This window comes from Typopeltis vanoorti, chromosome 1 (assembly GCF_054136105.1).
Source record: "Typopeltis vanoorti isolate ZY-2024b chromosome 1, IOZ_Tvanoo_1.0, whole genome shotgun sequence".
Taxonomy (NCBI): domain Eukaryota; kingdom Metazoa; phylum Arthropoda; class Arachnida; order Uropygi; family Thelyphonidae; genus Typopeltis; species Typopeltis vanoorti.
In genome coordinates, this window is record NC_143549.1 from 4,589,079 (window position 1) to 4,615,392 (window position 26,314).

At 36.4% G+C, this 26,314-nt stretch overlaps 1 protein-coding gene across 3 annotated transcripts in view; it reads left to right on the top strand.

The window, feature by feature from the left end:
- Positions 1–13,227: 13,227 nt before the first annotated feature.
- LOC150109758 (uncharacterized) overlaps positions 13,228–26,314 on the top strand; it is a 252,828-nt gene continuing 239,741 nt past the window's right edge. For 2 of the 3 annotated variants that reach the window (XM_090396562.1, XM_090396572.1), the window contains exon 1: positions 13,228–13,612. In XM_090396562.1, coding sequence (XP_090252688.1) covers positions 13,451–13,612 — 162 coding nt within the window. In that variant the 5' untranslated portion in view covers positions 13,228–13,450. The remainder of the gene's footprint in view (positions 13,613–26,314) is intronic. The other variant, XM_090396581.1, reaches the window with a different exon arrangement.

Sequence of the window (26,314 nt, forward strand, 5' to 3'; positions counted from 1 at the left end):
CCACGAAACTAAGAAGAATTTTTGCGAAAGTTCAACATAAAAGCCTGTTCCTGTACACTTCCTAAACGAAGATCGATTTTAAGCAAATACAAACAAGCTCACAACCATCTACGATTCCCAGGAGTGTTCAAAATCACGTGTGACTGCGGGAAGCAATACTATGCCCAAACTGAAAAATCCATCCTTCTACGTCAGGAAGAACACTAGAGGGACATTGCCTACAAAAGAACTAGAGCAAGTGCCCTGTCAAGCCATGTACTGTTTTCAGTAAACACAAATGATGAAGGCCGTCAACATGAGATAAACTGGACAACAACTCCAAACCTTCATATATGCCGTGACGACGTAGAGCGACGCATAGTCAAGAGTAAGGAAATTGTTATGGACCCTCATCACATTTATAATAACCCTAGCTATAATCTACCGGACTCTTTCAGCTCTGCTATCCGATATTGGCACACTCGTGAAATCAGACACACGCAGCTGACTAACATTAGAACTGCAATTCGGACTGTATCTACTGTTCCGAGTTAGTTGAATTTTATAATAGTAGTTTTTATAGTGATACGATGTTTCTTATAGTGTTTATTTACCTTCTATGTCCCCATGCCTGAAGAAATCTGATAATCCGATGAAATATGATATATATCAAAAAAAAAATCAGCTAACGTCTTTTTATTCCTGTATACGGGGAGGGGAAGTAGGCAAGGCCATTTAGCCCTATCTAACTTTTGGAGACTGAGTGGGCAGTTCAATCTCCACTGGTACCAATCAGAGATAGATGGCCCAAGGCTATCACTAATTAAGCGGTACTCAGTGAAGAGAGACTGCTCAAATGTGCCGCCATCTCGTGGTCCTAACCCTAACACAATATATCTAATGTCTGAAATAATGTGGGTTCTACGGTCGATTTTCTTGAGTTTACAGGACGAAAAACTCGAGTTTCCGGGAGGAAAAACCTGCTTGCCCGTGCCAGAGATCGACTAACACGGGAACCCGTCGAAAAAAGGCTTAGAAAAATTTCCTCTAGTCGCCGACTAGACTCGAAACCAAGTCTTCCTTCGTGCGGCCAAGCGCCGTGGCAGCTACAGTTCGCAATTTTCGTACAAAATATGGTCGGAATAGTGATTTAACTTCATCAACTCTGAAAATATTAATTAAAAAATTCAAGGAAACTGGATCAATTAGTGAATTTATACACTGTGGCCGTCCTTCAACAAGTCGTTCCACAGAAAACATCGAAGCAGTTCGTGAGAGTGTTGCTGACAATCCAGGAATATCAATTCCGCACCATGGGCTTGAATTGGGCATTTCGAGACGCTCTCTACAGCGTATTCTCACGAAATATTTGCATCTTTATGCTTACAAAGTTGAAATGACTCAAGAACCGAAGCCTACTGACCACACACAGCGAAGAGAGTTCGTTGAATGATTATGAAACAACAATTTATTTTTCGAACAAAATCATCTTCAGCGATGAGGCTCATTTTCATCTTGATGGCTTCGTTAATCGACAAATTCGTCGCATTTTGTGTTCAGAAAATCCACCAGTGATTGATGAGAAACAAATGCATCCAAAACGTGTCACTGTTTGGTGCGGATTTTAGGCTAGAGGCATCATCGGGTCCATTCTTCTTCGAAAATGCGACTGGCAAGACAATAACAGTTAATGGTGCTCGCTATCGCGACATGATAATCCAGTTTTTTTTGTGCCTAAATTGCAAGATATGGATGTGGACGACATGTGGGTTCAACAAGACGGTGCCACATGCCATACAGCCCGAGAAACAATTCAATTACTGCATGAGTCATATCCTTGTCGTGTAATTTCCCGTTTTGGTGATCAGAATTGGCCGCCCAGATCATGTGACGTAACGTCGTTGGACTTTTTTCTTTGGGGTCTTTTGGTTTATGCCAACAAGCCCACGACCACCCACGCCTTGAAGGAGGAAAGTGAGCGCTGTATCAACGAAATTCAGCCACATTTATGCAAAACGGTCATGGAAAATTTCGACTAAAGAGTGCGTATGTGCCAGCAAAGCCTTGGAGGCCATTTACCCAATATGCTATTCCATGCATAACCCTATACTGTATACTTTATGAATCAATAAGAAATTACAATTTTTAATTAAAAACCTGTGTTTTCCATCAAAATACTGTATGAATTTTGGGACACCCTGTATATATATTCAAAGTTTTTCTAATTTCAATTATGTACTGCAATTTATATTTATCTGTGCTTTTCAGTTTTTATTATTGTTTCTTCTTCCTAAAAAGATACCTGATGAAGGCTGTAAAAAGCGAAAGTAATTGTGTTTTTTTATCATCAAAGCTTTTAGTTGATTCTCAGTTTTTTTGTCATTACATATCTCTTTCTAAATATATATATATATACATATATATATATATATATATATATATATATATATATACATATATACATATATATATATACATATATATATATATATATATATGTATATAATAATAATTATTATTATTATTATTATTATTATTATAATAAAAAGTAAAATCTTCCAGTATTCAAACGACACTGCCATAGTATCCATTCACAACACTGCAAATATCGCTTACAAAAATATGCAACACGACATCAATCAAATCACTAACTGGTTAACCGAAAACGGCATATATATAAACCCTGGAAAAACAAAGCTAATGATATTCAAAAACCCCCCAAACCCTGCCCATAGAAACTAAATATCTCACTATCAAACATTCATCCTCCTATACACAAAGTGCAGAACCTAAAATCACAACCATCACACAGGTGAAAACAACACCCTACCTTGGACTTCACTTCGATGCAGATCAAAGTTGGAATAGCCATACAAACTACCTACGTACCAAGCTTAGGATAATAGCAAGCAAACTATACAGATTAAAACACATTGCCCCAACCCACATAAAAATACTAATCTATAAAGCATTATGTGAAAACATTTTAAGATATGCAATCACATCATACTCATTCTGCGCAGACTACAGACTTAACAGGCTACAATGGTTGCAAGATAAAATGATAAAACTGATATTCTGGGAACAACCCACTCTTATGCAGGAAGCATGGACAAAACACAAAATATTTAAGGTGAAACAATTACGCCACTACACAGTCATGTTAAAACACTACTACAGCCCAACATATAGAGTAACCAGAACAACATATCAAATAACAAGACCACAGTCAACAAACTACATAACATATAAGTACAACAATCATTACGGCAAAGCCACCCGAAACTTCTACGTACCTGACATGATAAACAAACTGCCGTTCGACAACAGAAACCTAGGAACATACAGAGAGCTGAAACAGGCACTATATAAATATTATAGCGAGAATGAAAATTAGAGAAATTCCTGTTTCTCTCTCCCCCACCACACATACACACACACACAAACCTACGACAACCCCCCCTCTCAAAAAACTACCACTACAAGAACACAAAGAAACAAACACACCATGTCTAAATCCAACTCTATTTTCACAAAAAAAAAAAAAAAGTTAAACTGTAATAGCAGTCGAAGTCTTTCAAGCACGTACCAACAAACAGTAAAATCAACACCTGGCTTGTGACCACTATAGGAACACAACCATGAAACCATCACCCTCTGTCATCTATTATCTTCCTCAGATAAGCTCTGCTAAGCTTCGAGGAAGAAAATTACTAACTTGCAAGTATCTGTTATACACACTTGTAATGCGTTATAAATATTATATACATATAATTACTACAGCAACTATGTATGCAATTCATCTGAGACATAAAAAAAAAAAATTTGTATAATCCTTATTGTAAATACTGTAAATATTATTATTGTATGTAACTTATACTGATACATAATAAAATGTAAAAAAAAAAAAAAAATTATTATTATTATTATTATTGAATTGTGTGTGTATGCTGCATTACTGCATTGTATCGTGAATTGTGTGCACATTGGTGCCAATCTATATTTAGCTAGTTTAAAAAAATGTATATTCATATTTATGAAATGTCCTCTACATTTTGTATATCGAATTTTCGTACTGTACAGAAAAGATAATATGTTTTTCATTGTGTGTGTGTGCAGATACTCTGTGTGATAGTAAACCTTATCATTTTCATTGTAAAAACAAAAACAAATAAGTCGTTTATAAAAAAAAAAAAAAAAAAAAAAAAATTATTATTATTATTATTATTATTATTATATTCTAAATTCAAAAATTCTGTATAAACCTTACTGTAAATATTGTAAATATTATTATTGTATGTAATTTATACTGACATAATAAAATGTTTAAAAAAAAATTATTACTATTATTATAATAGTAATAATAATAATAATAATAATAATAATAATAATAATAATAATAATAATAATAATAATAATACAACTCCAAGGAGTCGACAGACTCATCGAGGGAGGCCCTGACATCATGTCAAGAGCAACTATTGGACATTCACACAGTATCTATCATACCTCGCCTTGAACTCATTCACGGTCATAGCACCCACAACAGACTCTGGCAGCTTATTCCACTCATTCACCACTCTCCAAGTAAAAAACCTAGTTCTAACACCCGTGCTAACCACACTCTTGCCCAGCTTCCATGTATGGTCCCTAGTCCTCCCACCACCAATCCTATTCTCAAAAATATCTTCTGGATTAATCCTATAGAAACCCTTCTGTAATTTGAATGTCTCAATTATATCACCCCTCCTTTGCCTATCGTCCAATCTCTGCAACCCACAAATCTTCAACCTATTCTCATAAGGTTCATTCCACAGACCTGCTATCATCGTGGTCACTCGTCACTGGATCATCTCCACCTCCTCCCATTGAAGAAGAAACCCTGGCACCCATATCTGGGCACAGTAGTCTAGATGGAGTCTTATCAAGGTTCGATATAGAGGAATAATAACTTGTTTGTCTCTGCTTGTTAAAAAATTTTTCAGTAACCAAGTTATTTGATGAGCTGTTTTGACCAATTTTGCAAATTGACCCCTAAACTTCAACTCCCTATCCACCAACACTCCCAAATCCCTGGCCTCATCAATCTCCTGGAGTACGGTTCCACTAATGTGATATACTTCTGCTAATCGTTTCACTCCAAAATCCATAACCTTACACTTTGCACGTTAAATTGACATCTATTTTCCCTAGCCCAGTCCTCCAAACTATCCAAATCTTCCTGCAAAATTTTGACAGCCTGTGCACTCACAATTGCTCTACCCAACTTTGCATCATCAGTAAACAACTGAACACTCCCTCTCAAATCCTTTCCTATATCGTTAAAATAAATTGAAATAGTAGTGGTCCAAGTACAGAACCTTGTGGCACACACACTAGTCACAAGCCGTCTGTTGGACTCCACTCCTGAATAAACCACTCTCTGGTATCTCTCCATCAACCACCCTCGTATCCATCTCACCAACTCTATATCCATCCCCATCTGCTCCAGTTTACTGATTAGAGTTACATGTGGTATCCTGTCAAAGGCCTTGGCAAGGTCCAGTAGAATCACTGTAAACCCATTACCCCTATCCAGTTCAGCCGTCACTGTATTATAAAACGTGAGCAAGTGATATATATATATATATATATATGTAGAAAGTATTTTACATTGGGCATATGTATCATTTACATAATAAATGTTAAAGCTACCAAGTTATTTGAAACTGGTTTTACTCCATTTCCCAAGTAAACAAACAGACAAAAAAGTCAAGTTTGCTCCTCCACGTATTGGAAGTCTAGCTGACCCTCAAAGTAGTGCAAGTCAAGGCAACTCATGGTAAAAGTAGATTAAGCTCTGATCATTATTCTTAATATTTACCCTTAATGCATATATATATATATATATATATACATATAATGATATATATATATATATATATATATATATATATATATATATATATATATATATATATATATATATATATATATATATACAGGGTGTTCGGGATAAATTTGACAGTTTCGTAAGGAAAAAGAAAATCTTCTTTGTATCTATTAAATTTAATGAATTGACAAAAAACATTACAGGCAGAGTTAATTACAATACTATCAACAAGATTTACTCAAAATAACCAAGCATATAAAATTGCTTGGTTATCCTAATATACAATATACCCAAGTTAAAAATTTATTCCCATATATATATATATATATATATATATATATATATATATATATATACATTCTTCACCACACTTCCAAAAATCCGCTCTCTAATCAGCCATCCAAAACCTACTCATCACAACCTTAAGTACCCTGGAGTATATAAATTGTGGTGTGATTGCAATATCCCATACTTTGGTTAAACTAACAAATCTATTGAACAACGCATAGAAGAGCATAAGAGAGACATCTCATACAAAAGAACTCATGCAACTGCGTTATCCAGTCATGTTCTTTTTTCAAATAATCCTAATGATGACCAACAAAGCCACTCTGTATGCTGGAATAAATCAGAAATTATTTTTCGCTGTGAAGATGAGTTTGAAAGGAAAATCGTAGAATCAAGGGAAATCCTACTGAACCCGGTCCACTTAAATAATAATTTAAGTTATAACATCCCAGATAGCCATGCTGCAGTTATTCAATATTGGCGTTCACGTGAACCTGCACGCACAATTGCAACAAACAATGGCACGCCAGTTGGAACAACTTGAAAAATACAACGTTTTTATGTATCGATTATGTGAGGCAATTTGTACCTGTAATTTCCAGTTTGTTTAAATAATTCAATGTTTATTAGTATTCCTTTCCTTTATAAATACCTGAAGAAGGCTGCTATATGCCGAAACTAGTAGTATTTATCATTAAAATCTTTATATGTTATCTCGGACTTGGAGTCATTAAATCTATTTTTTGAAATATATATATATACAGTATATAATTTAATGTAGAAATTATTTTACCTTGGGTATAATAAATGTTAAAGATACCAAGTTATTTTAAATCTGGTTTTACTCAATTTCCCAAGTAAGCAAACAGACAAACAAGTCAAGTTTACATCACGGAAAGTTTGTGTATGTGTTACCGACAAAGTGTGAAAAGCAGGCATTCTATAGATTGTCTACGTGTTTTTTGGCAAAGTATGAAATGCCTGTTTTTTTTTTTTTTTAATATTTTACATGCTTTCCCTAGAAAGCATTTGACAGTGTTGGCCAGAAAGTGACATTAGCAGTTCTGGAATCCTATGGAATTGATAAAAAAAAAAAAAAAAAACAATAGCTATATTAAAAGATATTTATCAGAATGCAGTTGTTTCAGTTAGAATAGGTGATGATTTGGGAAATGGTTTAAACCAGAGGTACCAGACAGGGAGACCCAATATCACCAAGCATTTTCATCGCACATTTAGAAAGAGCAATGGACTAATTGAAGGAAGATGCCAAAGGAATACCTGTACTCGGAATGAGAATTAACACTCTGATATTTGCAGATGACATTGTTATATTGAAGAAAACGAAAGCGAACTACAAAAAACACTGAAACTGTTAAATGAGGAAGGAAAGAGATTTGGACTTGTTATGAACTTTGAAAAAACAAAGACAATGGTATTTGGTGAGAAGAACATGAAACAAAAGATACAAGTGGATGGAAGTGATATAGAAAATGTAGAACAATTCACATATTTGGGAAGTGAACTGACATATGACTTGAACTGTAAAAAAGAAATTAAGATCAGGATTGCAAGGGGAAGAACAAATCTGAAGGCCATGGATAACATCTGGAAAAGTAAAGTGATCAGTTTGCAAACAAAACTAAGAGTACTGGAAACATACATCTTTAACGGTGTACTGTATGGACCTGAAACGTGGGTAATAAATAAAGAATAAATAAAAATAAAAGAATTTTGGCATTTAAAAGAACTTGTTACAGGAAGATTCTAAGAATAAGATGGGTACAGAAAGTCACAAATGAAGAGCTCTATCAGAAGATACAACCAATACAGAATCTAATGCAGAAGATTATAAAACGGAAGCTGCAATTATTTGGACACATCTGTAGAATGAGTGAGGACCGGAAGATAAAGACATTTATGTTTGGCATTTTGGATGGTTTAAGCAGAAGGGTAGACGACCATACAGAGAATGCATAGACGTAATAAAATGCTGGTGTGGAATGGGTGTATAGAAACTGCGACACTGTGTGCAATGGACTCAACGGGCAGTGAGCCCATGGTTCGTGATATAGAATGGCAAATACTATTTCGGATATATTTTCATTTTTGAAGTTTAAAATTTTACCGCCATGGAAAGGTTAGGTTAGGATACGCTAGTTTAGGTTAGGTTTGGTTAGGTTAGGTGCTGGCGGTTGTTATGAGTGTGTGACAGACGTTGGTTTTTACCGACTTGGAACTGCTGAAGGAATTTTAAACTAACTCTATGCCAGATCACAATTCACTTTATGTCTCAAGGACTTACTGAGAGTTGGAGACGTTCTGAAATGGCATTTTGAATTGCACTTAACTGCCTTTTTCATAAAAAAGCACTTCAAATTTCTGCACTTGGTTTTGCAATTACACCTCGCGAAGACTTGGCCGCTACCCGTGGACTGAGCAGAAGCGGCTGACCGGAGAACTATTTCGTGGTTAGGAACATCTCCAACTCTCAGTAAGTGTGAATTGTGTTCTGGCATAGGGTTGTTTTAAAATTCCTTCAGCAGTTCCAAGTCGGTAAAAACCATTTTCTGTCACACTCATAACAACTGCCAGCACCTAACCTAACCTAAAACTTCAAAATGAAAGTATATCCGAAATAGTATTTGCCATTCTATATAATGCCTAGGGAAAGAATGTAAAATTATATATAAAAAAAAAAAAACAGATATTTCATACTTGCCGAAAAAAACGCTTAGGCTTTCTATAGAATACCTGCTTTTCACAATTTTCCGGTAACATATATATTTCAAAGTTGAAACGTTGGAAGTCTGCGCGTTTAAAACTGTTCTCTCGTTGGCTTCATTGTTGGATGTATGCATGCGTATAGCATCTCGCAAACGCCAGTATTTGATCGTAGCACAATGACTGTCTGAAAGTTTGTAACTGAGGTTGTTGTTGAGATGTAGGGGTTGAGAATGGTTTCTTTTGATTCTATTATCTTCCTTTCTAATTCATCGTGGCAACGGAAAATGTTATTAGACTTGTCCCATAGGCTAAGGTTTTCTTCATTAGAATTGGCCGAGAACAGAATATGACTAGACAAAGGACTGGCTCGCGTTCTCTTTTAACTGACGTCTTTCTTATGTTCTTCAATGCGTAACTCGATCGATTTCTCTGTTTGTGATATATGCCAAAGTAAGGCATAGCACAGTAGCATCAAATCTGATAAACACCGGGATATTTATAAGGTTGTGTGTCTAGGTTTGGGACGGCTCACTAAGGAGCGGATTTTCGGAAAAGGAGTAAATAAAGTTCTTATGTTGTATTTCCTAAGAACCTTGGCCAATTTGAGTGAGATAGAGCTTATGTATGGTATAGAAATATTACCTTTAACCCCATTTTGGTCTCTTCATTATTGCGAACGGGTGGATTTAATAGGAATTTGTCAATTGTTTTTTTTGTGAATAACTAGACTTCCCATAAAACTTTTTTATCAAACATTTTTGAGAGTTTGCTCAAAACAGAAAGTAACGCCTTCTACGCTAAGTACTTTTGATTCGAAAGGCTAAATAACGGAGTGGTTAACAAAAAACAACATTTCGTAGTAATAATTTTTAATTACTCTTAATTTAACATAACTTTTTAATAATAAGTTATTAATATTTATCAGTAGCGTTAACTTTCTTTAAAAATTCTTCGTTATTTTTAATCGCGTCGAAAAATTCACTACAATTTAGTTCACTATTAAGTTTGCAGCGCAATCCGGCTTTACTGTTGATTCAGCCATTCTACCTCTTTCTTCAGGCCGTATGTTATTCATTATTGAGAATATCCTGTCAACAGGTGAAGGTGTGCCTGGCAGGCTGAAAATGTATTCTGTAATTCGGACAACATTGGGCAATGAAATGTTCTTTTCTTTGAAATGTATCACTTGTATTTTCCAAAATGTCATAGTTTGCCGACCAAAAAGCTTCTGCAATCACCACTTCGTCAAGCAGTTCATCGATGTTTATTGCATTATTTGCAAGAGATTCATTAATTTTTTCACCTGAAGCTTCAATTTCCGACCAAGTAAATTCATTGCTGTTTGTCCAAGTAAAAGATTCTGCTTCACCAAAACTGTTTTCCCAAAGCTCAATGTAAGAAAGACATCGGTCATAAAATTTTGTAAACGCTTGTAGTATTGTATTAATATTAATACTTGCATTATTTTCCAGTATTCTAAAAAGCTTTTTTGCTTCTTGAGGTATAAATTTATTATCAAGCCTTTCCTCGGATTTGTTTTTAATTTTCTAAGTTCTATGACAATATCTGTTGCACTTGCTTTTGTACTTTCCATAATCAAGATAGATTTCTTAAACAATTTGAGTTGCCCGTGCACAAACCACAAATACCATTTCACCACGATCATTATCAAAGAACTGTTTTATCATCACCGGACAGTGTTCTTGTGAAATAAAATATGATTTCAGTCCCTTATAGATTTCAAGTATTGTATTCTGTCAATAGCTGGAAGTAGCGAAAGAAAAAGGGTGTTGCCATGTTGAAGGACCTTTTTATACTCTACATCTACAAATTCACAGAACGCTTTTAGTTGAGTGACTCGAACCGTATAAATGTGGAAATATTTATAAATTTTGACTACTAAAGCTTCTATTTCAATAGGTTGAACATCAACTGCAGTTTGAAGACAGTTGTAAACGACGTGAGCACCGCACCGTTTGTGGTTGCCCACAATATTTCTTCCTAGTTCCTTCTTCAATCGACTGTAAATATTGTTTTCTCCTCTCCGTTTTACAGCCCCAAAATTGGTATTGCAGTTCTCTCCACAAAATCCAATAAATTTTTTTTTTGTTATATTATGAGTTTTCATAACTGACATTAAACGGTTTGTCAGTATTTCTGCAGTTTCTCGGGGAACTGATTGAAAGTCTAAAAGTTTAACTTTTACCCCACAATCTGGTGCAAAATACCGCACAGCACATGGCACAGTTTTAATTTCTTTCCTAACGGAAGAATCAATTGATATCGTCACAAAATTTGTTTTGTTTAAATCTTCACAAAGTTGCCAAAACAACAGTGGCCCAATCACATTAACAATGACAGCTTCACATTTTGTTCTACCCAGTCTAAACTTTGTTTCAAAAAAGCTTTGATATCAATTTTGGATCCGCACCTTTAAAATATGACAATATCTTTGAGGAAGTTCCTGCCGCTGCCAGACTAGCCTTATGTTTCTCACATGTCAAGTGATTTTTTATGTCCGAACGCCCACCATAAGCCACAGAAAATTCTGAAGAGCACTGACAGGGCCGAATTTAGACTTGCTGAGACCCTAAGCTCTACAAAACCCGGAGGCCCGTACTTTTTGTTTATTTATCTGAGGCCCCGGCAGATTGTGAGGCCCTAAGCCGTAGCTTTTTTAGCTTATACGGAAATCCGGCACTGAGCACTGTTCACATTTTACTTTGTCAATATGACCACAAACTTTTTTCAAAAACGGATAATCCTTTTTTAATTCATCCGTAAACACACAGTTTCTTTTTGGCAATTTGGGGTTAAATTAATTTAATGAAGTAAAAAAAAAAAAAATCACAAACAACCCGCCGAAAAAGAAACACCGACTCGCAATCTAAACTCAACTAAGATTGCATATGCTCAACAATGATTTGCGACGCAGCGTACAGGCCAGAGGCAAAGTGGGGTATTCGTGTTGCCTAATCGCCATTTTACGAGGCTGCCCTTTTTGTACTGCGTGTATATTCTGCACTTTAAAATTTTTACCAAATAACCGGGACAAAATGAGAAACTGGCAGGGATGCCGGGACCATACCTTCAAACCTGGACAATCCCGGTCAAACCGGGACGTGAAAAGTAGACCTGAGAAAACTGAGTTCTTTATTAAGTTCTATCTCATCGTCAGGAAGAGAGCGAGCAAGATGTCCTAGTGTAGAAATGATTCCAAACTTTTGAGGAGGATAGTGATGAGATTGACCGTGAAGATATCTGTTGGTGTGGTAGCTTTTCTGTAAATCGAGATTTTTAATTTCTCTGAGGAACGGGTCAGTTTCATGTCCAAAAAAGGAAGAGAACCATTAGCTTCAAACTCAGCCGTAAATTTTATTTTCGGATGTTGATTATTTAGATGTTCTAGGAAGTTCAGGAGAGATTCACGGCCATCGCTCCAAACCAGGAAAATGTCATCAATATATCTTTTCCAAATTCTTGGTTTTAAAGGATAAGAAGACCCATTGCAAGGCCATAATTTTGTTTATCGATGGTAATCTGAAACTTTTAAAGTATCCTGAGTGGATGTAATGAGTAAGTAAGACCATGATCTTTTTAGATAATTTATCTTTGAGTAGTACAAGAACTTCGTCCGCATTGGTAAATAAGGAGACGATGTCAAAACTAGCCATGATTTCGTCTTCCTTAATAATAATATCTTTTACACATGATACAAAATCTGCGGAGTTTTTAATAAAAGACGATGATTTATTGAAAGGTTATATGTTGGAGAGCCAACATATAACCTTTAAAAATATCCGGCTAAATCTCTCAAGTGTTTTGCAGGTAAGTCATCGTCTTTTTAAAAAAAAACTCCTCAGAATTTTGTATCATGTATAAAAGATATTATTATTATTAAGGAAGATGAAATCATGGCTAGTTTTGACATCGTCTCCTTATTAACTCAATGAAGTTTTCTAAGAAGATGCAACTAGTTGTGCACTCAAATGATAAATGTATATATATATATATATATTTTCTCTTCTATTTTGGCATCTCTTAGCTTCTAGTCATTAAATTTATTTAATTAATTTATAATCCGTTACTTTCTCTTTCTCGTTTTATATATCGATGAGCGATTACTGCTGCCTGGTATGCTAGCAGATGACACACCGGGCATGCACGTCAAAAGTGTGGGTTTACCTTTCCGCAAGAGGCATTGGATAGTGGTTTCTATATTTAGAGCAGGCGGATGAGTCGGTCAGACTTTGCAATGAACTTACTATGATCATTTGGCACTTTTTCATAGACGATGGCGTAAGACAGTTGGCGAAACTGAGGCATAAAATCTGCCTAAAGCATCATTCTTCGAAGTGGATGTTAGGACGCATACTGTCTACATAATACTGTTGCATGGGGCGGGTTCCTCGAGGTTTCCCTTTTTGTGTTATGTGTATAGAATGATCAGATTTTGTTGTGCACACCAGAACAGAACCGAGAGAATAAAAAGGATGTTAGTTAAATTAACAATATCCATATAAAATAAACATTTCATAGGCTTGTTTACTTTTGTAGTCCTCTCCGTATTAAGAAATCGGAAAAATGGTAGTACAGGAGAATCCTCCCTGTATGAAGGGAGAGGGTACAGTGATTAAAAATGAAAAGAAACATAGGTTAAGGCAGCGGTTCGATGTGGTGAAAAAGTTGGGACAAGGTACATATGGAAAAGTACAGTTGGCTATTAACAAGGAAACTGGCCAGGAGGTAAGTGACAATAGAGAGACATATTAGACTTGTCTCTAAGAGGTGTTTGTTAATAATAATAATATATAATGCATGTTTGATGTGATGAATCTCAATGAATTTTTCTTATGGCCACTATCAGTTTCGTTGTACTAATGCGTCACTGCTTTGCAAATGTCTTGTTCGGCTTCATTGGTATGACCCAAACTGTTTTTTTTTAGTCTCGAGTCATTTTAAAGACATAACCAGAGAGAATGTGACCTTGCACAAGCCACACCAATTAATTACTCAGATATTCTTCATAATGGACAAGCACCCCCAGCCCCTTTGAAGTGTATATTTTCTCATTCGCCATAGTTAGGGTTGAATATCTTGTCACAAAGAGCTATATTTGTTCAGTGTTTTTTTTTTTTGGGGGGGGGGGGTGACATTAAAAAAATCCATTAGTCAGCATTCAAAAATATGCATAAAAGAAAAATAAAGTTCCATAAAACATCATCCAGTTTCAATTATCAAAGGATCAGAACTCTTAAAGTTTCACTACATAATTATATCTCCAACAACAGTCCAGAACCTCATCATGTGAAGTTCACCTCATAAATCACAATTTGACATGACTCAAACTTATTCTGCATTTTTCATTTCAGTAAAATTATGGAGACAACCATGTTAGGAATAATTAGTTTAATTTCCCAACATTTCAGCCTTCATATTACGACCATCATCTGGAGTATACACACAAATACAAAGACATGCTATATCATATTTCAAACAGTATGCCAAGGTGACAATGATTTGATCAACTTATTCTACTGACCTGAGCTCTAGTGAAAAATAAATAAAATTATATCAAAGCTATATTCTATTTATAACATCACCAGAGAACTAATTCATATAGATAGTTATAATAAAGCAAAAATGGTGGACTAATCCATAATTTAACATGGGTGTTGTTATATTAGAGTTAAGATCCTAGATTAATTACTCATCCAAGAATCCACTTCCCTCTGCTGGCCCACCCTGGAGTATATCGTTATTGCACCTGTAATTTGCCATATATGCCAGCCTGGCTGGCCGAGTGGTTATCATATCCGCTCTCCAGCCAAAAGGCTGTGGGTTCAAATCCTACCGTGGACATGGATGTTTGTGATTGTCTTTGGAAATACTAGTGGTGGTGGTGGTCGGGGGTAGATGGTATTGGTGTAGTTGTGGTCAGTTGGTGGATTGAGTGGTGGAGGCAGAGTTGTAGAGCAGGTGCCCTCTCTCAATGAGTCTTTGGACTCCCTGGAGGTGTCTAATAATAATAATATAGATGAAACAGGATGTGCAAGTCCTATCTGAAAAAAGGAACATAAATGGCACATTAAATTTAATAACTATGGTAAATATGACCTTTCTGATCATATCCTGAATATTCTACATAAAATTGACTGGAAAGGCACCTGTTGTTTACATCACACCAAAACATGTTATGAACGTAAATTTAAGGAGTCCTGTGAAATTCTTATCAATCACCCTAATCTTAATAATAATGGTGATCTAAAAATCCAAGAATATGGATGGTAGATATTCTAACCACTTAACCTTTTGGTCTAAGAGTTTAATTATAATTAGAACTGTAAGTCCGTGTGTTGAGGTTTAAGTGCTCTGAGGACATCATGTTAGGGTCTTAATGGAATGTATACAGCACTCAGAAAGTGCTGTATACATTCCATTAAGCCTCCAACATGATAGGATTGTAAGTAATCTAGGATCTTAAGTCTAATATAGCAACACTCATGTTAAATTATGGATTAGGTCACCACTTTTGCTGTATTAAAAGTATATGAATTACTAATGGTGGTGGTTGGTAGTAGATGGCATTGTAGTTGGTGAGTGGAGTGGTGGAGACAGAGTTGTAGAGTAGGTGCCCTCCCTCGATGAGTCCTTTGGACTCCCTGGAGGTGTCATGGAATGATAATAATAATAATAATTATTATTATTAGTTCTCTGATGATGTTTTAAATTGAATAGAACTTTGAGGGCAGGCCAGTAGAATACCATTGATCAAAACATTGTCACTTTGGCATACTGTTTGAATTGTGATATAGCTTGTGTTTGTTTATATATATACTTCAGATGATGACCTTAATATGAAGTTTGAAATGCCAGGAAATTAAAGTAATTATTCCTAACATGGTTGTAGTCTCCATAATTTTACTGAAATGAATGCTGATCACCATGTAACACTAAAGGAAAGAATTCTCGTCATTTTGCTATGTTGCTACTCTCTCAGACAATGCATTCAGTGTTCCAACCATTTCTGCATCCAGATAGATACCTCTCTGGATTAGAGATGTAGAATGTTTTCTCTTCGGTTATAATTTAAATTCAACTTGCCAAGAAATTATATAATTGTTTAATCTTTTATCCAAATATAAGCAAACCAAAGTTTGCACATGTGAAGTTATCATGACTAGCTAATTTTTAACAAATTATAAAACTTTCTACATTTTTCTCTAATCCAGAATATTTTTAATAATAAGGTGCTACACCTTTTCACCACTTGCATATGGGAAATATGATTTCTGCATTACTTCAACCTTGGTATCACTTTGGAGTCTGCTCCCTCTGATAAGATCTCAATAAAGGTCAAAATCAGTATGGGTAGTGGTCCTTTCCATAATGCATAGCATCATGCACTTCTGAAAGGGGAGGGGTGCTTTGCATTATGGAATACTAAGCCAATTAGTTGTTTACCCATGTAATCAACAAATTGTGGATTAAATGAAATCTTTCTGCATAATAGATGGCATATATATATATATATATATAGAGAGAGAGAGAGAGAGAGAGAGAGAGAGAGAGAGAGGGGGGGGTTACACTTTGATAAAGGATTAACTGACCAAATGACCACACTGATAAAATATATCAAAATTACACGATTCATATCCATGTAATTACATTACAAAAAATTACATTCTTCGCATCCTTGTAATTATTGATATGTATGAACATCAAGACCAATTCCTCCCATGATGAGTCTTTTGACTCCATGGAGGCCTGAATAATAATAATAATTCAGTGGTTAAACAAGAATATAAATTTTTGGCAAGTTTAATTTAAAAGCAACCTCTATTTTACTACTTGCTATCCCCATGTGGTGGTTGGTAGTACTCCCAGCCATATGAAATATGGCTGGGAGTACATGGGGAGTACATTGCCCACAAAGGATTCCCCTCCCATATAAAATAGGGAGGGGGGAAGGCAATGGTGAACTACCCTGTAAAATAAATCTCAACAGGAATCCTTTGTGGGCAATGCCTACTAAGTCACCCAGGATCGGAAATGACTGAAAGGGAAAAACCACCACTACCACCGTCCCCAATCAATCATCTTAATGATTTCTTTTTATCTGCCAATTTCTGAGATTATATGTGTTTAAACTGTCCTGATAATCATTGTTCCTCAGTTGTGATATCATTCATGTCATCTTACTTTGTACCTTTCTAACATTTCTTCATTCCCAGTTATCATTGGAATATACTCTTAAGGAAGAATGGTTATAGATGCAAGGTGAGGTACAGGATATTCACATAGTCAATACCAGGGTTGCCGAGAGGGGTTGACATCTGAGACTTTTATCACAGGCCTGGCATCGAAAAGGACCCGACGCGTGATATAACTGTGTTTATAATGCATGGTTTTAATTCTCGTAATAATACAACAATGATAAAGGATAATGGCATATCGAGGATGATACTGTGTTTTGTTTTAGACAGACTGCTATGCTCTTTAGCTCACTGTCAGTGTCCAGAAGGCACTGATTCTCTTGGCACGGATCGCTGTAGTTATAGCGGCTGATGAAGTCAATAGGCAAGTTCGTGCAAGGTTGTTGCAGTTGGCTGTGCTAGCGCTAGCTAGTAATTGCATTCACAGTAGTGTTCCTTGAAAGAATGCTTCGTTCTTGTTAGTATTTTGATAGACGAAGGTTTTGCGATTGTTTGCTATCAACAGAACATGACCTGGCAATGAAAATTGATTATGACGAGGTGATTAAAGTTGTTTATTATTTTAACAGTATAATAGAACACAGAAACTAAGTAAATAATTAATTTATTAACTTGATGCTGATATTTCGCTGGTATTATAACCAGCATCTTCAGAGCACAAAAACACTGTTTGTCACAATACGCGAGACTAAAACAACATGGTGTACTTAAACAAAATTGTAGCAGCAGCAAACAAAGACTAGAGTCCTGATTTTGGCACCCTCTATCTGGAAGGGGGAAAAAAAAAAAAAAGTATCATATATTAGCACTTTTCTAGGACTAGAGTCCCAGAAAAGTGCTAGTTTTTTCTTAATATGACTGTCTCCCAGATCTTCGGCAAGTTAATACTGTATTAACTTGCCGAATAGTTCACACAACTATTCGACATTCTCACAGTATCTATCATACCTTTCCTTGAACTCGCTCACTGTCATAGCACCCACAACAGACTCTGGCAGCTTATTCCACTCATTTACCACTCTAAAAGTAAAGAACCCAGCTCTAACACCCCTGCTAACCACACTCTTGCCCAGCTTCCATAGGTGTCCCCTAGTTCTCCCACCACCAGTCCTGATCTCAAAAATAGCCTCTGAATTAATCCTATAGAATCCTTTTAGCAATTTGAATGTCTCAATCATATCTCCCCTTTTCCGCCTATCAACTAGTTTCTGCAACCCACAAATCTTCAACCTGTTCTCATATGGTTCATTCCATAGACCTGCTATCATCTTAGTCACTCGCCTCTGGATCCTCTCCACCTCCTCCCCATCAAGAAGGAACCGAGGTGACCAAATCTGGGCACAGTAGTTGAGATGAGGTCTTATCAGGGCTTGGTACAGAGGTACAATAACTTGTTTGTCTCTGCTCGTCAAGGTATTTTTCAACAACCAAGTGAGTTGATGAGCTGATTTAGCTACTTTTACAGTGTGCCCCCTAAACTTCATCTCCCTATCCACCAACACTCCCAAGTCCCTGGCCTCATCAATCTCTTGGAGTACAGTTCCACCAATGTGGTATACTGCTGCTAATCTTTTCACCCCAAAATGCATAACCTTACATTTTGTCACATTAAATTGAAATCCATTCTCCTTAGCCCAGAACTCCAATCTATCTAAGTCATCCTGCAAGACTTGGACATCTTCTGCATTCACTATCGCCCTACCCAACTTTGCATCATCGGCGAACAAATGAACTGTTCCACTTAGATCCTTCCCTATATCGTTAATGAACAGATTAAACAGCAGTGGTACAAGAACAGAATCCTGTGGCACACCACTAGTCACAGGCCGTCTTTTGGACTCTACTCCTGAATAAACTACTCTTTGATATCTCTCCGTCAACCACACACCTATCCATCTCACCAACCCTATATCCATTCCCATATGTTGTAGTTTATGGATTAGAATTCCATGTGGTGTCCTGTCAAACGCTTTTGCCAGGTCCAGCAGTATTACTGTAAACCCATTTCCCTTATCCAGTTCTGCCGTCACCTTGTTATAAAACTTGAGCAAGTTACTGAGGCTTGATCTACCCTTCACAAAGCCATGCTGTCCCCTGTACAGTATCTCATTTTTATCAATCCATCCATTCCTGTATTTTTTTACTACTTTGTAAACCAAAACTTTCGACCTATCCTAGGGAGCATTCCACAGTCCTCTCACCAGCATAGTCACTTGTCTCCGAGAAACTCAGGTGACCAAATCTGTGCACAAGTCTTTATAAGCATTATAAAGAGGGATAATAACTTCCCTATCTTTACATCTTAGCATGTTTTTCAACATCCAAGTAATCCTTTGAGCTATTTTACCAATTTTTGCAGTATGCACGCTGAACTTCAACTCTGTCTGCATTATCAATTTCCTAGCCACATCAATTTAATGCAACCCGTCACCATCAATGGTACACCATATGCAATCTTTTCAACACAAAGTTCATAACCTTACATTTTGCTACATTAAATTGACAGTCATGTTCCTCTCTTAACAAAGCCAATTGATTTAAAATATAATGCAGGATATCTACTTCATTTTTATCAACTATTGGCTTCCCCAGTTTTGTATCATCAGTAAACAACTGAATATCCCCTTTTAAATCTTTCCATATGTCATTGATATACAAATTAAAGGGTAGTGTCATAACACAGAACCTTTTAGATTCCACTAGCCACTCTCATTCTCCTAGATTTCACTTCACTATATACTGCTCTCTGTGGTCGCTTTGTCAATTTCTCCCTCCTTCCCCATCCATGCTAGTATCTTCATTTCCATTTGCTCCAACTTTTGTAATACTCTGCACGTGTATTCTGTCTTTTATCCATTTCTGCTGTCGCTTTGTTATAAAATGTAAATAAATTATTAATATAAGACTTAACCTTTACAAAGCTCACTATAGAATATCATATTCCTATCCATCCATTCCTGAATTTTACTTTTAACCAACTTTTCTAATACTCTAACCACCACTCTCGAGATACTAATTGGTTAATTTTACTTCTCTCTTGGAACCATCTTTACATAATGTAGCTATCTTTACATTCCCTTGGAACCATTTTAGAGCTCAGACTGATTGAACAACTTCATCCAGTAATGCCAATTCTCTTACACATTCAGGTACTACAAGGGCTTCAAGTGTTCACATTCATATTTTTTGATATGCGGAACACTTCCTGTTCATCTTTCCATATCAGTAACTGCAAAATCTTTACCTGGATGATATGCCTTTGTGTAATGATCATTCTGCAACTCAATTGTTTATTTTTGTCCCTCTTACCTTCCTACCATAGTGCCATTGCATAAGGGCAGTAGCAGACTGGAAGTGTCTAATTATAGACTAGTTTGTCTGTCATCAGTAGTTGTTAAGATCTTGGAGAAATTAGTTAGGGACCATATACAACATTGGGCAGATGAGGATAATGTTATCTCTGAGAGTCAACATGGATTTATGAGGGGGTGCTCTTGTTTTAGTAATATGCTAGCCTTTTATACTAAAGTTACTAGAGCAGTAGATGAGGGAAAGACATATACTGCCATTTTCTTGGATTTAGCGAAGGCATTTGACAGGGTGCCACATGATAAGCTGATATTTAAGTTGCAGCACATGGGTTTGGATGTCAGGGTAGTCAACTGGATTCAGGATTGGCTGTCCAATAAGTATCTGAGAGTTGTGTATGGTGGGGCAGTTTCAAGAAGGCAGAGGGCTACAAGTGGGGTCCCACAGGGATCAGTACTGGGACCTATATTGTTTAACATTTATACCAATGATATTGTCAGTGGATTGCAGGGGATATTCAGTTGTTTGCAGATGATGTGAAGCTTGGAAGGGTTATTAGTAATAGTGCAGATGTGGTAGTCATGCAAGAGGATTTAGCAAGAAAATAAGCAAGATAGATGGGTAAATGAATGGGGGTATCGGTTTAATGCAGCAAAATGTAAGGTCTTTAGGTTTGGGACACATCGAAGTGACGCTGCATACTCTATTGGAGGAGATATACTGGAGGAAGTAGGGGAGACAAGAGATGTGGGGTTGATGATTGATAGAAACCTGAAATTCAAGAGACATATTGCAAAGGTGGTGAATCAATCCAAATCAAATGAAGGTAACACAGAGGATTACTGCAATAATGAGAAGGACGCTGACCTGCAGAGATAAAAGAGTTATCATTCCGTTGTATAAGGCCCTGATCAGACCACACTTAGACTATTGTTCTGATATTTGGTCTTCAGGATTTGAAGGGGATAAATTAACTGTGGAAAGGGTATAGAGGCAGATAACAAAGACAGTATCAGGACTGTACAATGTTAGTTATAAGGATCAGCTGAGGGAACCACTCCTCACCCTCTTGCTCATCGGCTGATGAGCAAGAGGGTGAGGAGTGGTTTCTTTGCATGGAGGGTGGTTGAACCATGGAATGCATTGCCTGATAGAGTGGTGAGAATGGTCAATGAGTTTATGGGATGGTATGATAGACTTTGTGTTTCCTAGGAGGGACCTCCCGCGATGAGTCTTTAATACACTTGTTTCCTAGGAAGGACCTCCCACGATGAGTCTTTTGACTCCTTGGAGGCCTAAATAATAATAATAATAATAATAATTTATCTGTAGAACATGCAACACAGCTTTTGCTCTGCACTATGCTTAGAATTTTCTATTCAATTTAAATGTTTAATTCATTTTTGCGTATATTTACTTGAATAATAATTAATTGGCATTTTATGCATGCATTTTAAAATTTCTTCATTTATTTTATGGTTCCACTTTATATATCTAGCTGTTTTTCTGAGAAATTTCATTTCTCCAGTTTGAATTTGTTTTTCCATCTTTCTTTTTTTATGTCCATGTTTCACTTTGAGAAAGTTGATTTACACAGGATGTTATATAGTCTGATTCTGCTCTGTATGTTTTTGTACTGGAAAGCTTAAATGTTATTATGTTGTTTACTTTAACAAAATTTGATATTTTAATATCTATGTTTTTCATTGTCATCATCATGTGATAAGTCACATCCCAGATATTTGAAGTGTTTACTTGAGTTTTATTGGGTTTTCTCCTTTGAAAGCCATTATTTTTGTCCTTACTTTAGATATTCTCATATTATATTGTTCAGAAATTTTATTTAATTATTTTACTAATCTTTTTTATTATTATCATTATTGTACGGGCACTTCCATGGAGTATGAAGACTCATCATGGGAGATCCAAACTATCTATTCAATCTGTCGTACCTCTCCTTGAACCCATTAACAGACAAAGCATTCACAATTCTAAAAGCAAAAAAATCTAGTTCTCACACCCCTACTAACCACATTTATTCAACTTCCAGGGATAACATCTTGTTCTGGTCCCTCTAGCCAAGTGCTGAAATATTTCCCCTGCATCTATCCTGTAAAAAAGCAACATAAATGTTTCTATCATATCCTCTCTTTTTCTCTTGTCAACCAATTCCTGCAATCCACACATCCTCAATTTTTCTTCATAGGGAACATTCCACAGACCATCTTGGTCACTCGCCTCTGAATCTTCTTCACTGCTTCCTCATCCCCCAAGAAACCCAGGAGACCAGATTTGAGCACAGTAATTCACTGTGAACTTATCAAGACCTTATAAAGAGGAATAACAACTTCCTTATCTGTACTTGTTAATGTGTTCTTCAATAGCCAATAATCTTATGGGCTACCTTAGCAACATTAGCAATATGTATCGATATTTTGATGTCTATGTTTTTCATCATCATCGTCATGTGATAAGTCGCATCCCAGGTATTTAAAGTGTTTACTTGGGTCCTTGGAACTTTAAACTTTAACTGTTGTATGAAATTGTGAATTAATACCTATAATTTATTCATCACTCTGATGAAATTTACCTCTCTTTAATGCTTAGCAATGTAACATCATGTGGCTCATTCTACTTTTGAATGATCAATTGTTTGTATTCCTCCTTGTGAAAACTGTTCCTATCAAGCCACTGAGGATAGTCTGTTAGTTTCAGACTGAAATATTTGGCAAACATTAAAATATTTTTGTGTTAACGTGTTTATAATTCTTAAACTTTAACTTTGTCCGCACGGTTAGCCTATTGGCTCTGCGCTTCGCAACTATATGCCTGGGGAAGGAGTGGCCTAGGTTCGATTCCCGTCGGTGACGTGAGGAGCTGAAGGATCTTCCTCAGCCATAGCCAAGCTTGGGCGTGGACAGCAGGGTTTTTTCCTCAGTTTATTCTGGGGTTTTTCATCCCGCAAAGCAGGCAAACTGGCCTTGAGAACTTAACAAGACAGGCCATAGGATATACCGGGGCATAGGGCTGACCACCTTATCCTGTAAACGGATTGAGGTCCGATGATCAATGAACCCTCGACACCGCAAGGTAAAAGAGGGTATAAAGAAGATGAGATGAGTTGAAACTTTAACTTTGAACTCCTAAACTTTAAACTCTCTACCACCACCTGTAAATCTCTAGCTTCATCTATTTCCTGGAGTGCAGTGTCATTGATGTACACAGCTTGTAATCTGTTTATCCCAAAATGCATAACTTGACATTTCTCCACATTAAACTTATACCCATTATCTTTTGCCCAGTATTGACAGCCTGTTAAATCTTCTTGCAAGCTCTCCACATTGCCTTGATTAACTATTATTCTACCTAATTTTGCATCACTGCAAACAACTGAATATATCCTTTCAAGATATTTCTTATATTTTTGTAAATCACTTTCTGATTCAGCTAATACAATCTAATATCTGCAAATAATAATAATAATTGTGTCTATCTTTATTTGTGGATTTATTTGTGTACCAACTGGATTATGCTCTTTCGAGATTGTTATTTTATATATATATATATATATATTTATTAAAAAGTACTGGTGATACATCCTTGGAATATTTCTCTTGATATGCCTTTCCATTCTGATATATTTTTTAATTTCATTCTGATATTTATTTCCTGTGTATATTTCTTGAATAGACAGTAAGAGCTACTTTTGTTAATATTTTGAAAAACTTTTCGTCTATTAATTTTATCAGAATTTTTTCATAATCAGTGAAGGCCACATGTTTTTTTTTTTTATATATTTTTTGAAATTCTCTTCTCTTTTCAATTAATGAAGTAAAACTTTAGTCTGTACAGGATCAGCTCTTTTTGGAATCCATTCTTTTCTTACATGACAAGCTTAATAGCTATAGCTTGTCATGTACAATACTATACATGTACCTTGTGTTTGTACCTTGCATTTTTAGCAGATTAATTATATTATAGTTATTGCAGTCATCTTTATTTCCTTTCATTATTATTATTAATATTAATATATATAGGCACCTTCATTGAGTCCTTATTCATTGAGGGAGGTCTATTAAAAACATTAATCAACAATGTCAATACCTACACAGTGTCTGTTATATTTTGCCTTAAAATCATTCATCGACAAAGTGTGCACAATTGATTCTGGCAATCTATTTCACTCATTCACCACTCTCCAAGCAAAAAATCCTGTCATCACATCCTTGCTAACTGCATTCTTACTCAGTTTACATGGATGACCTCTAGTTTTTCCCACATTATACATGTACTGAAATATTTCATCCACATCAATCCTGTAATCCTCCCCCCCCTCCCCTCAGCAACTTGTCTCTATCATATCTTCCTTTATCTGCCAATCAACAAGCTTCTGTACTGCACAAATCTTCATTCTCTTCTCATATGGAGCATCATGCAATTCTTCCACCATCTTAGTTACTCACCTGAATCCGTTCCATCTCATCCACATCTCCAAGACATCCAGGCAACCAAATTTGTGTGCAATAATCCAAAGTCTTATAAAGAGGAATAATAATCTTATCTCTACATGTTAGGGTGTTCCTTAATAACCAGATGATCCTATGAAGTGTTTTAGCCACTTTTGCAATATGCTCTTTAAATTTCAACTCCCTATCCACAAATACCCCCAAATCCCTAGCTTCATTAAGTTCCTAGAGTACAGTCCCATCAATATGGTACAAAAAGCTGGTAATCTTTTCAGTGAAACCAGTATGCAGGCACTGCATAGAAAACATGCAAGATTCTTGCGGTCAAATATATGCTCCACAGAGCCTTGCATAACCACTTCACTAATATCTGTGGCCTCAACTCCATCCTTAAGTGTTCACTACCATATCCAGTCTACCAAACTCCATCTACTCTTTGTGGCAGAAACTCAAATTTCACCCGCCCCCAGCACTATTCATCTCAACTTTCCAAACTACACACTTTTAACTCCTTTTGACCCAAGGGTGTCTGTGGTGTCTGTGCATATATCCCCCTCTGACATACCTTGCCAGAGACCACCCAACTTTGACCTTCTTTAGTTGAAATTTCCTTTTCCCATTCAGTCAAATTCATTTGCTGTCTCTATTGTTTTCCTAGTGCCACCAGCCACTCTGAGATCTTTAATTTCCTCTCCTTAAAAATGATTTTCTCCAGTTCCCCTTCCCTAATAAAATCATCGTCCTAGGAGATTTTAATGTTCACAATACCAAATGACTTTCCTCCTCTAGTTGTACAGATCCAGTAGGCAGAAATGCTGAAACATTTGCGATCGGCAACGACATTACACAAATTGTTCACATGCCAACCAGATAACCCAAAACACTCTAGATCTTTTCTTCACCAATGACCCTTCCAAATACACAGTGAATGTAGTGGTTGGTATCTCTCCATGAGCCATTGTTCTCTTATCCATATCACCAGTTTAATATCCATCCTCATTTGTTCTAATGTCCACGCGGTTAGCCTAGTGACTTTGCGCTTTGCAACCATATGCCTGGGGTAGGAGTGTCCTAGGTTCGATTCCTGTTGACGACATGAATAGCTTAAGGATCTTCCTCAGCCATGGCCAAGTTAGCAAGTCTTGGGTGTGGACAGTAGGGTTTTTCCCACCAGTTTATCTGTGGTTTTTCATCCCACAAACAGGCAAACCGGTCCCATGAACACACACGGATTACAGTCAGAAATACTGACCCAGCCATAGGCCTGAATTATCAGCTATGCCAGTTCCAGAGCCATGATAAAATTTTTTTTTTGGGGGGGGGGGGGTTGAGATGGTGCCATACATTCCAGTAAAGGAAACTCATGGCCACTGTATCATCATATGAGAATTAATTAATTTGCTCTAATTTGCATAACAGTATTCCATGGGGTATCCTGACAAAAGCCTTAGCAGCCT